Source organism: Myotis myotis, unplaced genomic scaffold (genome assembly GCF_014108235.1).
Source record: "Myotis myotis isolate mMyoMyo1 unplaced genomic scaffold, mMyoMyo1.p scaffold_m19_p_1, whole genome shotgun sequence".
NCBI lineage: Eukaryota > Metazoa > Chordata > Mammalia > Chiroptera > Vespertilionidae > Myotis > Myotis myotis.
In genome coordinates, this window is record NW_023416313.1 from 168,572,667 (window position 1) to 168,590,372 (window position 17,706).

Sequence of the window (17,706 nt, forward strand, 5' to 3'; positions counted from 1 at the left end):
TCAGGGAAGTGGACTGGGGGCGGAGGGTGGAGAACAGGAGTTCCATTTTAGACATGTTTACTTGACCAGGTGTGTGAGCTATAGACAGGGGTAAGCAAAAGTAGGTTTACAGCTGTTTGTATGAAAATAATACAATTAATTAATAAATAATAACACAAGAATAGCCCTAGCCAGTTTGGCTCAGTGGACAGAGTATCGGCCTGCGACTGAAGGGTCTCGGGTTTGATTCTGGTCAAGGGCATATGCCTGGACTGTGGGCTCAATCCCTCAATCCAGGAGGCAGCTGATCAATGATTCTTTCTTGTCATTGATGTTCCTATCTCTCCCTTCCTCTCTGAAATCAATAAAAATATATTTGAATAATAATAACAACAACAACAACACAAGAGTAAACTCTGTTTTGCGTACTCACAACTGTAATCCTACCTTTGCTCATGTATTTGGAGATCAAGGGAGATGTACAGGCAATAGATACAAATTTGAAGCTATGAGATAAGATGAAATTGTCAAGGGAATGCTTATGGTCAGAGAAGAGGTCCAAGAAACAAGCCCTGGGGTATTCTAATATTCAAAAGTAGTGGAGACAAGGTGATACTAGCAAATTAACTATGGGCAGCCAGAGAGTTAAAAAGAAAATCAGGCCCTTGTCGGGTAGCTCAGTTGGTTGGAGTATTGATTCAATACACCAAGGTTGCGGGTTCGTTCCCAGGTCAGGGCACATATAAGAATCAACCAACGTTGCAAGAGGGAATTATGGTACAAAAGGAGAAGCAAAGACTATCTGACATATTTACCTCTGGTCATTCATTCATCAACTATTTATCAAAAGATGACTATATGTTATGTTACATTAGTCCTTAAATTTTTTTTAAAAAAAATCTACTATCACCATTCCTTGATTCCCAGCTAAGAGTGATGATAACAGATTTTTAAATTAAAATTAAATAATATAAGGAAAGTCCATGCAGGTGGCAAAAATGTGGTGGAAATAAGATCACTGATATCTGTCTGACTCATAACATTTTGTATTTCTGTAAAACTTTCCTTAAAAATATTTGGTGCACATTGAGGTGGACCTGTTCTTTCCAAGGAAAGAGAATTTTGCTCAGACTGGTATGATGCATTTAATGAAGAACTATTTCAAGTCAAAGAAAGGAATCAACCAACGAATGCATTAATGGGTGGAACAGCAAATTGATGTTTCTCTCTCTCTCCCCTCATTCCACCCCTTCAACCCTTTCCACTCTAAAATAACAGGTTAAGTAAGAACTAACCACAGGATTCAGTAACAGGAACTCACCAATGACAGTTTCAGAGGAGTGGTGGTAAGTAGGCACCACAGAAAATGAGAAGAAAATCTTGGAGACAGCAACTATAAGCAACGTTTTCAAGGTGCTATAAGGAGGGTGGGGAAATGAGGCAGAAGCTGAGGGAGAAGGTCAGGAGTTTTTGTTATTGTTAGTTTGCTCTAAAATGGGCAAGATTATAGCACATTTGGTCTGCTACATTGTGTTAGTTCAGGCTGCCATAACAAAATACCACAGACTGGGTGACTTAAACAAGCAAATGTATTTTCTCAGAGGCTGAATGTCTGAGATCATGGTGCCAGCATGGTCATGTGATGGTGAGAACTCTCTTCCTGGCTTGCAGAAAGCCACCTTCTTGTGGTGTCTTCATGTGATACAGACAGAACAAGCTCTCTGGTGCCTCTTCTTATAAGGGGACTCTTCCTATCATGAGGGCCACCCTCATGACCTCATCCAACCTTGATTACCTCCCAAAGGCCCCATCTCCAATTATCATCCCACTGGGGGCTAGGGCTTCAACATATGCTAATTTGATGACCCAGAGGAGAAGAGAAAATTAATTGAGAAAAGAGGAGACCGCTACAAGTGATCTCTCTGAGTAAGCAGAACAAACAGCATCTAGTACACAGGAGAAGAAATTTGGCCTGGTATAAAAGAAGAGACCGTCTACCCACAGCAACACAAAGGAAGGCAGAACAAATAGGCACAAATGTAGGGAGATGAACAAATATAAGTAGGTGGTGGGAACTTATCAAAGTTCTCTTCTGACTGTATCTACTTTTCAAGCAAGAATCCACAGTAAACAAATACTGAAGTGGGTGAGTGGACTGTCATCATAAGGGAATCTACCAATACCCAGTGGCATAGAGCTTTGGTTTTAAATAGCTACAGAGACTACACACAGAGTCCATGCAATGTGAGAAGTCACATCAGAGGCACCTGCATAATGCCAAAACAAAAACAAAAACAAACTGCTAAGGACTATCCCGATATGAAAGGATGAAATCAAGAAAAACTACTCTCAGAAAAGGGATATGGTGGTAAGGAAGGGTCCATCTCCACTGGGCAACTATAACCAAAAAACAGGCCTTGTGAGACCCAAACACATACTGTGTGGTACAAGTTCCAAGCTGGGAATTTAGTTTGAATTGGGTGTGCCCCCAGGTGCCTGGTAGAAGCTACGTATACCTTTTCTGGAAGAATGCACACCCAACACATGCCTCAAGAATTCCCACAAATGTACTAGGCACTTTCTCACTGAAATACAAACCTAGCTTATATGGTGCTCTGATATCCAACACCTGGATTAAGATTAGCTCTGGCTTTTAGACCTAAATGTGGAAGATAAAAGATAAAATGCCCAAATTTTAGACGAGAGGTTCTTTGCCTGAGGTCCTCTGACCCAAGGGGCCATTTGATAGAATTCAAGATATAAAATATATCAACTGGCCCGGCCAGTGGCTCAATGGTTGAGAGTCGACCTATGAACCAGGAAGTCATGGTCCGATTCCCGGTTAGGGCATATGCCTGGGTTTCAGGCTCAATCCCCAGTAAAGGGCATGCAGGAGGCAGCCACTCAATGATTCTCTCATCATTGATGTTTCTATCTCTCTCTCCCTCTCCCTTATATCAATAAAAAACATATACTTTTTCATTGAAGTTAATAAAAATATATCAACTGGATCCCCCACATGCCTTAGCATTTTAGTTCCAGCGTCTACATCTCTTTGCCTGAGGTTTTCCAGGAGTTGTGTGAAAGCTGAGAATTAACACCCTGCCCTCACCAGCCCTCAATCAATGACTAATGTGTGTAAAGAACATGGATGAGAAACACTGACATGATGTGTGAGGAACACTGGCTCCTAGAGTCACCCAGAGATTTAACCTTATTAATCACCTGCATTACAACCTACCCTTCCTCAGCACCTTCACTTCCTAACCTCAAATTCAGTATATTTCTTTGTGATCATTCCCCATATTAATTACTTATACTCTAATCCTTGTTTTGGGGTCTACTTTTCAGAAATCAAGAAAACTAAGACCCAAAATTACCATGACTTTGAGTGGGGGGAAAAAACAATTATGTTTCACCCTGGCTTGTGTGGTACAGTAGCTAGAGTATCAGCCTGTGCTCCAAGGGAGGGTCACAAGTTGGATTCTGGTCATGGGAAGGTAGATTCCCTCTCTGCTCTCCCCAGCCAGGGCATGTGCAGGAGGCAACCAATCAAAATGTCTTTCTCACATGATGTTTCTCTCCCTCTCTCTCTCTCCTCCTCCTCCCTCCCTTCCACTTCTCTCTTAAAAATCAATTGCAAAACTATCCTGACTCCTTGGTTAAAAAATTTTTTTAATTATGTTTCTATTTTCATAATTGTTAATTATAAAATCACTAATGTTAAAACTTCAGTTATGATATAAGCAAACCAAAGTAATATGAGCAGTACATATGACTGTCTCTAATAAAAATCACAGATGTCTTAAAATTACATTATAGTTCTGCAGATATCTCAAAATAATTTGTATACTCCTCAGTACTTTGAAATTGTGCATTATTACTTAGTTTACTGCTAAACTACTACACATGATTGCAGTCTCTCTGTCTACAATGTTGTACATTCTTCCTGTTTGTATTGTCATCAACTGTTGAGCAACTACCTCTGTGCCAAGTAATTTTTCAGCCACCAAACAGTTGAGTGTTCCACAAATAGAGATCAACCCAAAAGCCTTGAGTAAATTCTGGTGTTCTTAGAAAACCTATCCTTGCCTTATAAAGTGTAATATGGAAGTTTTAATTCCATAATAAAAATACAATTTAATTTTAACTTGTTATTTTTAAATGTAATTTTTTACTGAATGCATTAATTTAAAAATACATTATGGCTATTATAACAAATTTTTGTTTTAATATCTTTAAGTTGTATTTCAGTAATTATATGGTATCATTTTTATAAATCCAAAACTATGTAGAACTAAACATTATATTATTTGAGAATTCAGACATGTGACACTATAAAAAAAATATTCTCAAAACCTCTATAAGCTGAAGATGGGTCAGTATGGTCATAATGGCACTGTACTTCTCAAACGGCAATAGTGGAAGCTAAGAGGCAATAGAACCATGACTTAAAAAATTCTGAGGGAAAAACATTTTCAACCCAATTCTCTGCCCAGCCAAATCAACATAAAAGCTGAGGAAATATTTATTCAGATTTGCAAGGCCTCAAAATGTTTTTCCCCTCCAACTTTTCTAAGGAACCTACTAAAAGGTTCTTCATCAAGGAGAGAGGAAGATAAATGATGCTAAGAAACAGGGAATATAACAAAGGAGATAGGCAAAGACAATCTCCTGAGATTGCTAAAAGAAAACCCCAAAATTATAGGTCTGCTACTTTAGACTTGGAGAGCATAACCCAGATTGGAGCAAAGATAACAATATCTACCTCCTATGTGGGGTTGTAATGAGAGAAGATTCAGAAACTGTCAGAGGTTTAGGAGATGAATTAGGTGTGCAGAAAACTAAGCAAATAGTAAAACAAAGTAATTATTAACACCAAAGTAATTATTCTGTGAAGAATATTTTTCACAATCAATAATGTGAACAATAAATACTGATTTATGCAAAATTATGAGATACCCACATCAGGAAGACAGGAGGAAGGGAAGTGAATGTATGTATATGCTAGAAGTAGAGAGAGGGTTAGAATCATCAGCTAGAGAACTAAAGTCTCAGCTTCCAAGAGGAGATACATAAAAATGAAGGAAAAAGAATCAAGAAATGGGAGCAAAAGCAAGTTATTTAGGAACATGGGAGGAAGTGCCAAAATGTGCAATTTGACAAATAATTGCCTCAAGGAAGGAGAGCTTCTTTTCATTGTGATTCTAGTGGTACACGTTAACTTCTTAAATTATGCACACATGCTATTTTGGAAAGATAAACATTAATTTTTAAAAATATAGACTTTTTAAAAGGTGAAATAAGAATAATAGCCATTATTTCCCACTGCCTATTACCTACAGGAAACATACCTAATCTTTTACAAATCTATTATTATTCCTCAGGTCAGCTTTGAAGAGTAAGATTATCCCAATTTTACAGATGAGAAAACTGAAAATGAGAATGAATAGAAACATCTTTGTCTTGTTTCTTTTGTTTCTGTTTTGTTTGGTCCTTTACCTTTCCAGCAGTAGCAAAATATTCACCATCAGGGGACCATTCCATCAAATGTACAGATACTGCAGTTCTAAAAAAAAAAAAGGTTAAACAGTTAACATTTTAAAAATCTGAGACACTGTATATATAAACTAGAGGCCCGGTCCATGAAAATTCATGCACTCAGGGGGTCCCTCAGCCCAGCCTGAGCCCTCTCACACAGCCCGAGAGACTAACAATTTAGGCCCACTCCCCACGGGAGTTAGTCGGACATCCTTAGCGGCGCTCCCCCTATGGAAGTGCACTGACCACCAGGGGGAAGCTCCTGTGTTGAGCGTCTGCCCCCTGGTGGTCAGTGCACGTCATAGTGACCGGTCATTCCCAGTTGTTCCGCCATTAGTGTCAATTTGCATATTACCCTTTTATTATATACGATATAAAAATAAGATTTTTAACATAATCAGAACAAGAGTGTTTTCAACACTCTAAAAATAAAATATATCACCTCCTTAAAAATACAATTAATTAAAACTAATGCAGAATTTACTTTAGGAATCCAAAAAGAAGTGTAATTAAAATGTATAAATTATATCCACACCTACAAGTCCCATCAACATCCTAAATATACCATGTTAAAAACTAAGGTCATCCTCCTCCCTGGCTAGTTGGTCCCCTTCACATAATCCACACTGTTAATAGTTCAGCCATCCTTCCACTTGAAAGACTGGCTGGCAATTTTCATCACATCCTTCCCTTCCCCCTCACCATCCACATCTCTTCCAATAATGGGTAATTCCTATGTACCAACCCTGTCAACCCAAGTCCTGAGGTTATACTATGAAAACATTTTAGTCCTTTTCTTGAACAACCAACTATAGTACAGATTGAAGGATGTATTATAATGACTTTTGGTTAGAAAAATTCTACTCTCTAGGCTTCTAAATGTAATGGTCCCATCAAAAAATAAAGATGATTGTGAAAGGTAATATATTTTAGGCAACGTTTTTTAAAAGTTAACAAACACAACAACAGAGTTAGATACTAACTTGCACTGCCAGATGCAATTCCAATCATTTAAAACAGGAGGAATTTTATTATCAATTTCTTCCTCTTCTTCCAGAATGTCACCTCCTGGAGGAGCCCACAACTGAATAGAATCAGTTGCTGTCAACAATCTGTTATCTGAAAATTGAAGAATGTTCTGATGAATAAGCAAAAATTAGAGAAAGAACATACACATGGGCTTCTAAACTATATTGTGAAAAATAAGCAGTATTTTCTATGCAAAACACTTGGGACATATCCATTTAAAAGCTCTAAGACTCCACTACACAAGGAAGAGTAATTCTTGGCAGAAACTTGAGAACAAAACAAAAACAAACAAACAAAAAGCTTTACTGAGAAAGAGCTTATATCAGGTAAATCTTTTTAAAAAAATAACAGCAAAGTAGAATTTTTTAAAAAGAGACCAAAAAAAATACCACATAGGATGTTGTCAAGATGTAAGACATAACTAAAAATTAATGAAATTTGTTTTTCTACTTGGAATATAAAAATTAATTTAATTGTGACTGTTAAGTGGGACAAAAGCCATTATCATTAGAGGTTTCTAATCTTTCAAAATTAAAGAGAATAACTTCCTAAAATACAAATAACAAAATGAGATAGGAGGTTTTTTTGGTCCTATTTAATTTCTGATTTTCTTTCTTAATAAATACAGTTAAGGATAAAATGCAGTACATGGTCACTAAAGAAACAAATCATCACTGCTCTTAAAATACAATATTCAAAGGCAGGGGGAAAGCATAGAACTAAGAGTAAATTCACCACTGTATAAAGCAGTGTGCACCAAGAAGGAAAAAAGTACATTCATTCACTAGCAAAAATAAATTTTACAGTTGATCACTTTCTTATTATATCACATTGTAGTCATGCATTTTAAACAAATTATTCACTTTTCATAACTTCTAAATAGAACTACTGAATACCTTGAGGGTCCCATGCTAAATTGTACGTCACGGAACTCAAAAAAAACTGCCCAGTTTTAAGCCACTGACATTTGAGTTGCTGAAACATATAAAGAGAAAAAAGACAAAGGTATGTTTTGAAAATAATATCCACAAACACTGCATCATTTTCTTCACCTTAAGACCTTATGATCTAAAATAAAGATGTAAATATCTCACTATTATTTTCAAAATATTGTTCTTCTGAAAAATTCCAATAGTTCCAATTACTATTTATTCTACCATATCTGCTTGCCCTGCCAAAACAAAGCATGTTCTCTCAGTCTTCTTTCCATGCCTATAAACACATTCTTCTACTTAACAGAGCTTTTCCTCTCTTCTCTACCTGCAAATTCCTATGCTTACATCAGGATCTGGCTAAATCATCACCTCTGCTGTGAAGATTTTTCTGACATCCTAGCAGCACTCCTAGCACTTTTTACATTCTATCATTATAACATTGGTCACACTGAATTATTATGTGTTCATGTATCTGATTCTCCCATGAAATTACAACTCTTCTAGAGCAGGAATTGTCTTCAGTGCTATAATGGCTAGAATGCATATGTTCAATGAGTGTTTATAAAAACAAAATAAATGCACCTTAGAAATAAGTGCTATCTATAATAATAAAAGCATAATATGCTAATTAGACTGTACAGCCAAATGACCTTCCAGACAAAGCCGTGGTGGTGGGGGCAGAGACAGAGGCAGTTAGGGGTGATCAGGCAGGTAGGCGAGCAGTTAGAGGTGATCAGGCAGGCAGGCAGAGAGGTTAGGAGCGATCAGGCAGGCAGGTGAGTGTTTAGGGGCCATCAGGCAGGCAGGCAAGTGGTTAGGGGTGATCAGGCATGCAGGCTAGTAGTTAGGGGTGGATCAGGCAGGCAGGCAGAGGGGTTGAGGGTGATGAGGCAAGCAGGCAGAGGGGTTGGGGCAATCAAGCAGGCAGGCGAGTGGTTAGGGGTGATCAGGCAGGCAGCAGAGTGTTTAGGAGCAATCAGGCAGGCAGGCAGGCAGGCAGGCAGAGTGGTTAGGGGTGATCAGGCAGGCAGGTGAGTGGTTAGGGGCAATGAGGCAGGCAGGCAGAGTGGTTAGAGGTGATGAGGCAGGTAGGCACAGGGGTTGGGGCAATCAGGCAGGCAGCAGAGTGTTTAGGGGCAATCAGGCAGGCAGGCAGGCAGGCAGAGTGGTTAGGGGTGATCAGGCAGGCAGGTGAGTGGTTAGGGGCAATGAGGCAGGCAGGCAGAGTGGTTAGAGGTGATGAGGCAGGTAGGCACAGGGGTTGGGGCAATCAGGCAGGCAGCAGAGTAGTTAAGGGCGATCAAGCAGGCAGGCAGGTGAGCGGTTAGGAGCCAGCGGTCCCAGATTGCGAGAGGGATGTTCAACTGCCAGTTTAGGCCCGATCCAGACATCCCCCAAGGGGTCCCGGATTGCGAGAGGGTGCAGGCCGGGCTGAGAGACACCCCCCCACCCCCGCATGAATTTTGTGCACCGGGCCTCTAGTGTATAAAATAAAACTAGATATACCGCCCATAAAGTCAACAAATTTAAATTACATAAAGTATAAAATCCACAAACCTGACCTATATTAAATTTATTTGAATAATTTCCATCCTTTTTTCTTAACTATTTTCATTCTAAAAGGTAAAAAGAAGATTTAAAGTTAAATGTCCAAGGCCTTTTCCATTGCATACAGTATGTAAGTAAAAAGAAATTTATTTTTAAAAATTTTTTTTATTTTTTCCTTTATTGGTTAAGGTATTACAAATGTGTCCTTATCCCCGCATTGCCCCCCCATCCTCCCATTCATGCCCTCATCCCTCCCCCCGCCCATGTCTGTATACATTGGTTATGCTTATATGCATGCATACAAGTCCTTTGGTTGATCCCTTAGCCCCACACTCCCCTGCCTTCCCTCTGAGGTTTGAGCATCTGATTGATGCTTCTCTGTCTCTGGATCTATTTTTGTTCATCGGTTTATGTTGTTCATTATAATCCACAAATGAGTGGGATCATGTGATATTTATCTTTCTCTGACTGACTTATTTCACTTAGCATAATGCTCTCCAGCTCCATCCATGCTGTTGCAAATGGTAGGAGTTCCTTCCTTTTTATAGCAGCATAGTATTCCATTGTGTAGATGTGCCAAAGTTTTTTAATCCATTCATCTGCTGATGGGCACTTAGGCTGATTCCAAATCTTAGCTATTGTAAATTGTGCTGCTATGAACATAGGGGTGCATATATCCTTTCTGATTGCTGTTTCTGGTTTCTTTGTAGTATATAAAGTGGCCTTTTGTGAAAGTAATCTGCAATGCAAAGCTGTGTGACCTTGGGCAAGTTATATATTAACCTCTTGAACAGTAATATTAATAAATCGTAATTCCCTCTCTCTTTATAATATTCAACATATTATAGAGTATTCAACAGTGAAATAATTTATTTAAGATTTATTTAATTTACTTAATAATTTATTTATATACAGCCATAATTTTAAAATAGAACTGCAAAACTTGAATTTTATTATCCAAAACTAATTTTATGTTTTTTAATCAGGGAAATGTTATTTTCCCTGCCACTGCTGAACAGACTACAATCACAACAGTATTTTATTTTTTACTAAAGGCCTGGTGCACAAAAATTTGTGCACTCAGTGGGGGTCCCTCAGCCTGGCCTGCGCCCATTTGCAGTCCAGGACCCCTTGGGGGATGTCCACCTGTCGACTTAGGCCCACTCCTGGGGGATCAGGCCTAAGCTTGCAATCAGACATCCTTCTGGCAGCCAGGGAGCCCTCGGGGGATGTCCAACTAAAGGCTTAGGCCCCCAAGGGAGCTGTGATGAGGAAGCTGGGGTGACAGAGGAGTCACACTGTCCCACCCCGTCACCCTGGGTTGGGTCACACATGGGACACCCGGGCAGGCCAGTGGATTGCTGCTGCCCCGCCTGGCCGCCCCGGGTCGGGTCGCACACAGGACGCCCACCACCCCGGGTCGAAGATAGAAGGCCCGGGTGGCGGCGGGGCAGGCGGGATGGTGCTGTCCCACCCTGCCTTCAGCATGCAAATTAGCTGCCATCTTTGTTGGCAGTTAATTTGCATATCGTGCTAATTAGCCCATGGGAGGCGTAGCGAAGGTATGGTCAATTACCATGTTTGTCTATTATTAGATAGGATTATTATTATTTTTGTTAATCCTCCCTGAGGATATTTTTCCATTGATTTTTAAAGAGAGTAGGAGAGGGAAAAACAGAGAAAAACATTGATGTGAAAGAAACACATCGACTGGTTGCCTCCTGCACAAGCCCCAACTAGGGCCTGAGCTGGGGAGGAGTCTGCAACAGAGGTACATACCCTTGATGGGAATCCAACCTGGGACCCTTTGGTCTGCAGGCCAACGCTCTATCCACTGAGCCAAACTGGCTAGGGCACAACAGTATTTTAAATACTGTTCAACAGATCTATTTCAAAGTAATAATTAAATCATTCCTAAAACTATAAACATATCTAATATTCTTTCCTTCAGTATTTCTTGGAGTATAATCTATGGACTAAATACATAGCAGAAATTTAGAAGTGAAGCCTGGATTCTGAATTTTTTAAAATGTATTAGGGTGATATTAGTCAATGGGATCATATAGGTTTCAAGTGTATATTTCTATGATACAAGATCTATATATTGGACTGTGTACCCACTACCCAAAGTCAAATCATCTTCTGTCACCATATATTAGGCTCCCTTCACCCCCCACTCTCAGCCACAGAATCTGAATTTTTAATAAATACTTGAGGTGACTCTTAAGCACTCTAAAATTTGATATCTCTTTCATAAAACTATCACAGGGAAAAGACTAATATTTTAATTGGTATTTCTTGGAAATTTAAAAAGAAACTCAAATATATACATTTAATGAAACATTAAAACCACTTGCTGTAATGTATTTAAGAATATATACTTTTTAAAAAAATTACTGGCAGCCCTAGCCGGTTTGGCTCAGTGGATAGAGCAACAGCCTGCGGATTAAAGGGTCCCAAGTTCAATTCTGGTCAAGGGCACATGCCCAGGTTGCGGGCTCGATCCCCAGTGGGTGGCGTGCAGGAGGCAGCCAATCAATGATTCTCTCTCATCATTGATGTTTCTATCTCTCCCTCTCCCTTCCTCTCTGAAATCAATAAAAATATATATTTTTTTAAAAATTACTGGCAAATTCAAATTTCACATTGGCAGATTTGACTATTTGTGAGTGATGGTGGAGTTCCAATTCATGCAGTGTTTTTTAAAGGGGTTAATAATTCTAATCATATGGGATTTTCTGAACATTAAGATAAAATAAAACACAGCACTCAGAATGAAGCTCAATGGTTCTCAATGTGGCATGCTAGAGCACTTAGCTGGTAAGTGAATTTAGCTAATCTCTTAACTCCTTCATTCAACAAATATTTAGGAGCCTGTTATGTTCCAGATATAGATTCTAAATACTGGGATGCATTAGTGAACACACAAAAAACAAAGCTCCCTATTTTCATGGTGCTTACATTCTAAATAGTAAACAATAAGTAAATAAACAAGGGAAGTGCTATGGAAAAAAGTTAAAAATACAAGGATGAGAGTTAAAGGTGTAGAAGCAAGTGCAATTTTTAAAAGGGTGATCAAGGTATTATTGAGCAAAGATTTCAAATATCTGCAGAAGCTGGTCCAAGAGCTATCTAGAGAAAGAACATTTCAGACAAAAGAACAACCAATGCAAAGCCCTAAGATGGGAGAATAACTGCTTAAAGGACAGTAAAAACGCCAGTGTGGCCTGAGTGATATCAGAGAGGGCAAGAATAGTACAAGATGAATTGTGAGAAGTAATAAGTGGATGCTGGGAGAAAAGCACTAGTCTATTCTAAGGCTTTTTGCCTTTGAATCTGAGGGAAATGTGGAGTCATTACAGAGTTTTAAGCAGAGATGTGTCATAATCTGCTTCAGTGAGAATAGAAAAGGATAAAATCACAGACTAGTCTAGTAATCTAGACAAGAAATAATAGTTCAACTAGGAAAGATCCCAATTAACAAGGTAAATCTCAATTAGCAACGTTCTAGAAAACTGAGTTCCTAAAAGGCATAGGGATATATTTCCAGTGAATGTAAAAGGTCTCACCCCAAAGCATCAGACCTACTTCCCACTGATATTCCAGATCACCGTCAGCACCAGCTCCTAAGAAGCTCTTTATTGATATAGATTTGGTTCTAAACTGAATTCTAAACGTTTTCTACTATCACTTAATACTTACACAATTTCTCTTATGAGAATTTATGCCCAAGGGTTCAAAAATACAAACAGCATTACCATATGAAGCTGCAATCTAAAAAAGAATGAACAAAGCATTAATATTTAGGAGAAGGAAAATTAACAATAACCTTCTTGTTACAATAATGTATAAACTATATACAATGCAATCCCAATACAGTATTCACGGTTTATTCCCTTTCATAAATATAATTGGAAAATTACTGAACTTAAGGATCTCTTCTGTTATCAAAATTTCAGCAGGGTTTATTTCACATATCAAATACAAGGTTGACCCATTCAAAGAAATCATCATTTTCTATAAGAATTTGTATTTTTTAATATTGAAATAACTTTATTAACAAAAATATATTTCAATGGTACATCTATCAGAAACTTCATAGTCCAGTAAATATAAAAACCATGACAAGTAGAAAAAGACATCAAAGAATAACAGGCATTAAAATATGTCAAATAAAATTATATTAATGACACCATCAAACAAAAATATCAATTGGGAAAACCATCTAGATTTCAGAAGAAGGAAGAGAAAATGAGCCAAGGAGAAGGAGAGACATCTGCTGCACCTGGAGGAGAAAGCGCTGACTTAGCTAGGGGTTTGGGAGCCAGGGGGACTTTGCTCTAGGTCACACACCTTATAAGAGTATAAGTCCCTCTGTTCCTAGGAACTACCAGGGCCTGCTTTCCAATAATTCCTTGAAAGACATTTCCTAGTTCATCCTGCTCTTGGCAAGAGGGAATCAACTATAGGGAACAGACCAAAAACCATCCCTTTTGACACCTCTGGACCTATGGTATAAAACTAAATTAGGTATATGTTTTTTTAAGGTCAGCTAAAAAAGGTGCACTGTAATTTCAAAGTACTCTCATGCCAAAAAGTAATTTTAATTGTTATTAATATCTAACATTCTTTCCAAGAAAAAGCTTTTCATCCAGAATGGTGGGGGGAAGCTATGTAAAATGCCTGGCTGAGGTAATACTTAGGCAAAAAGTGTTATGAATCATCACATTCAACTTGTCAATGAATGATTACAGCTGGCTAACACAAGGTCATAAATGTGAAAGTTATCACAAGGACTGGGAATAAAGGAAATAAAAGAGGAGGGAAATAAAAGATAATACATCAAAGATGTCACAATTTTGCCTTCTTTACTTTCAACCAGTAAGGCCCTGGCCAGTGTGGCTTAACGCATCATCCTGCACACTGAAAGGATGCAGGTTCAATTCCTGGTCAGGACACATACCTAGGTTGCCATTCGAACTGCAGTTGGGGCACATATGGGAAGCAACCGATTGATGTCTCTCTCTCTCTCTCTCTCTCTCTCTCCCCCCCCCCCCTTCTCTCCCTTCCTCTCTCTAAAATCAATGAACATATCCTCAGGTGAGGATTTTTTTTAAAAGGCTATCAACCAGGTAAGTAAAAGAAGAAACATAGCCAGGGGTGGGCAAACTTTTTGACTCGAGGACCACAATGGGTTCTTAAACTGGACCGGAGGGCTGGAACAAAAGCATGGATGGAGTGTTTGTGTGAACTAATATAAATTCAAAGTAAACATCATTACATAAAAGGGTACGGTCTTTTTTTTTTTTAGTTTTATTCTTTTCAAACGGGCCGGATCCGGCCCGCGAGCCGTAGTTTGCCCACGGCTGTTATAGACACCGAAGTCATATATTTTTTTAAAAAAAAACTTTGCTCCCAGAGAATATGTTCATTGTGATTATCCACCAGCACATACATAATTTACTAAAATTTATCTCTGACAATTATCATACATCTCTAGGTAGGTTTAAAACTACCTTGCTTGGCCTAGGACAGTGGTTGGCAAACTGCGGCTCTTTGGCCCCTTGAGTGTGACTCTTCCACAAAATATCACGTGCGGGCGCGCATGTACAGTGCGACTGAAACTTCATGGCCCATGCGCAGAAGTCGGTATTTTGTGGAAGAGTCACTCTCAAGGGGCCAAAGAGCCGCATGTGGCTCACGAGCCGCAGTTTGCTAACCACTAGCCTAGGGAAATGAGCAATAAAAGATTAATGGAAGAATCTGACACTCTCAGTGTTCCCTAAGAAGTAAACAATGGTTGCTTAAGAAAAACCATGAGAAAAGAATCAGAAAAACAACAAACAAGTATCAGAACACACCAGGAAATTCAGTGTTTCAATTCTAGGTCAATTATGTCACTGGATTGTCATATTATGGTACATTTACATAAATTTAAAGCTTGATACAAGCAGCAGGGAAGAACAGTAGAAGTTGCAGAATAATTTATTTGGCATAAACTTACATGATTACTATTTATCACCATCACCATGAATACTATGATTTAATATATCTTTGATAAAATTTATTATTACTCAGTAAAGAACAATTTCTAAAATACTAAGACTGTTTAAATTATTACTATTACAAGAAAAATCTCATTTTCATATTCTTGTAGAATAATTCAATCCTGCTGCACAATATCGGCCTTACTGAATTGCTAGAATATACAATATGCTATATTTACTTTACATATAACCAAAATTTGAGTACATTATGCTTGAAATTTTAGAGGAGGGATACACATGATGAAATTTAAGCCCTCTTTTTTAAAGTGTAAAGGAAAGAACTTTAAGATTCTTCATTCACCAAATAAACTTTCATTAAAGTAATTGAAACTTGAATTGTGGGGTAATTTCCTCCAATAAAGAAGGTATTTCATTTAAGTAAAAATAATAATAATAATAATAATAATAATAATAATAATACTTTATAAAGTACCTTTATATGAAAAATATTATATTAGACACTAACAATTTGCTAAATTTCTTGATAAAAATTTAATGTTATTATCATTTGGGAGAGATAAGGGCTGCTAGGTAGAAAAAAGTTTACTTCCCTGCTATTGGCTTAATAGCTGCTAGAATTATTAACTGACAGAGTATCAGTACATACAGGACTGTGAAGCCCACAGATATTTCAAGATAGAATACACCAGCAGAACAATTAATTATCACATCATCAGCTTAATGGCTCTTTACAATTTGTATACAACCTATCACTTCACCCACTCCTTTCAATAGCCACCTGAGCAAGGTATATTAATAGGAAATTGTAGGTAAGCCTTGTATAAAAGGATAAGAATATTTTGAGATTGTTAAATATATTAAGAGATATTTAATAAAGTAATTAAATCCCTTACTCTTCCATGTTGGTTAGAACACTCCACGCAGCTGACTTGGATGTTTCCATGCTTAGCACCAGGAATGATCTGCACACATTCAAAGTCACTTGCCAAAATAACAATGTCACAGCCTGATCCATATGCCTAAAAAAAAAAGTTTTACAATATGTAACATATGTAACTTCTGAATTATTATAATATAATAGTTAGCTTAGATTTTGTTGCTACTGAAATGTATACTCTGACACATTTTTAAAAAATAATTAATGTAAGAATATCAATTTCCAAATAACATTAAAATTCACATAAAACAAATGGGGTAATGGCACCCCACACATTATCATTAAACAACTGCTACTAACAACAACAAAACGAAGTGTTCTTTCAGTTCTTAAACACTGTCCTGCAGGTCATAAGTCATTCTGCTCACAGCTTCTCTCCAAAAGTTATCTCAGTAAACCCTAAAGAATAAAACCTCCATCTGAAAGTAATAAAGCATTTAAGGTTGCAGTTGTGCTGTCAGGGTTCAAACCAGGCTTGAGAAAAATAGAAATCAGATGCATTTTCCAATACAATTCCACATGGCTTAAAGAGCTAGTTAAATAGACATGAACCCCCAAGACAGAATTACATGCACTAAGGCAAACACTACTAAACTTAAACTCATCAACTGCCTAAGTGAATCCGTGATGCAGCCTGCCTGCCCACTCTCCTCAGCCTTACTGGGCATGAGAAAGATAGGAAACAAACCCAAAGTGGTCTCACCAAAAAAAAAAAAAAGAAAAAAAGAAAAAGGTTAAAGAAAATAAACTGATTTGTATAAAATGTTGGCTAATATAACTATATGGTCTGGAAAATACAATATAAGACCAAATTAGGTTCCTGGAAAATTCCCTTGCTCCACTATAATGAATAAAACCACATACTTCTTCCTATTGCCAAACTTCTTGGTGTATGCTATTCCTGTTTTGCAACTTTGTGAATTTTATGATGACATATGGACAGGCAGTGGGACATTTTTCTTTTTCTTCCAAACTTGCCTTATGACTAAATACTCAAAATAACCTTACCCTTGAACAACATTTCACAATTTCCAAAGTTTTATAGCATTATCTCAGCAAAGTGAATTGATGTAAAGAGCATAGACTTTATCTAGGTTGGAAGTACACACGTAAATTTTTTTAATTATGGTTCTGCATTACTGTGTGACCTTAAGCAAGTTACTTAAGCTCTCTGAGCTTTCTTCCTTGTAATAAAATGGAAGAAATAATATTTACCTCTTAGGATAATTGTGAAAATTAAAATAGAAAATCTATTTGCATAGTGTTTGGCATACATCATTCAATTAAGAAACAAACCAGTGTATTAGGGACTAGAACTACAAAACCACAAGATGTGGTCCCAGTGTGTCTAATGGGAAGATGAGCAAGTGAATCACCAATCACAATTAAATAACAAACTGCCATGACAGAGATATCCACAAAATACTAGCAGAAAACAGAAGGTCCTCAATAAATGTTATATTACCCTGCTTTAATCTTTGCAACAAATTTGGAAGCTATGTCATTATCATTGTACAAAAATTAAAGTTCATTCATTTGCCCAAGATGACACAGTTAGTAGGTAGAAGATGTTCAAACTCAGGTCCTTATAATTTTTATGCTCTTTCCCCCAACATTACTTGCTAAAAGAAATAAAAAATATCCCAGATAATTATTAGTACATTTCTTCTCTAAAGATGGGTCATCCCTAGAAGTGCTACTGTAGACAGATTGGTGCTCACTGCTCAGT

At 37.7% G+C, this 17,706-nt stretch overlaps 1 protein-coding gene across 3 annotated transcripts in view; it reads right to left on the reverse strand.

Annotated features, from left to right (window-relative positions):
- Positions 1-17,706, reverse strand: part of DMXL2 (Dmx like 2) — a 163,346-nt gene that overhangs the window by 114,775 nt on the left and 30,865 nt on the right. For all 3 annotated transcript variants that reach the window (XR_004966358.1, XM_036301475.1, XM_036301466.1), the window contains exons 2-6: positions 15,934-16,059; positions 12,735-12,806; positions 7,446-7,524; positions 6,504-6,639; positions 5,482-5,548 (exon numbers count right to left, since the gene is read on the reverse strand). Coding sequence is in view for 2 of the 3 variants with exons in the window: in XM_036301475.1 (XP_036157368.1) it covers positions 5,482-5,548; positions 6,504-6,639; positions 7,446-7,524; positions 12,735-12,806; positions 15,934-16,059 (480 nt within the window). In the remaining variant the exon portion in view is untranslated. The remainder of the gene's footprint in view (positions 1-5,481; positions 5,549-6,503; positions 6,640-7,445; positions 7,525-12,734; positions 12,807-15,933; positions 16,060-17,706) is intronic.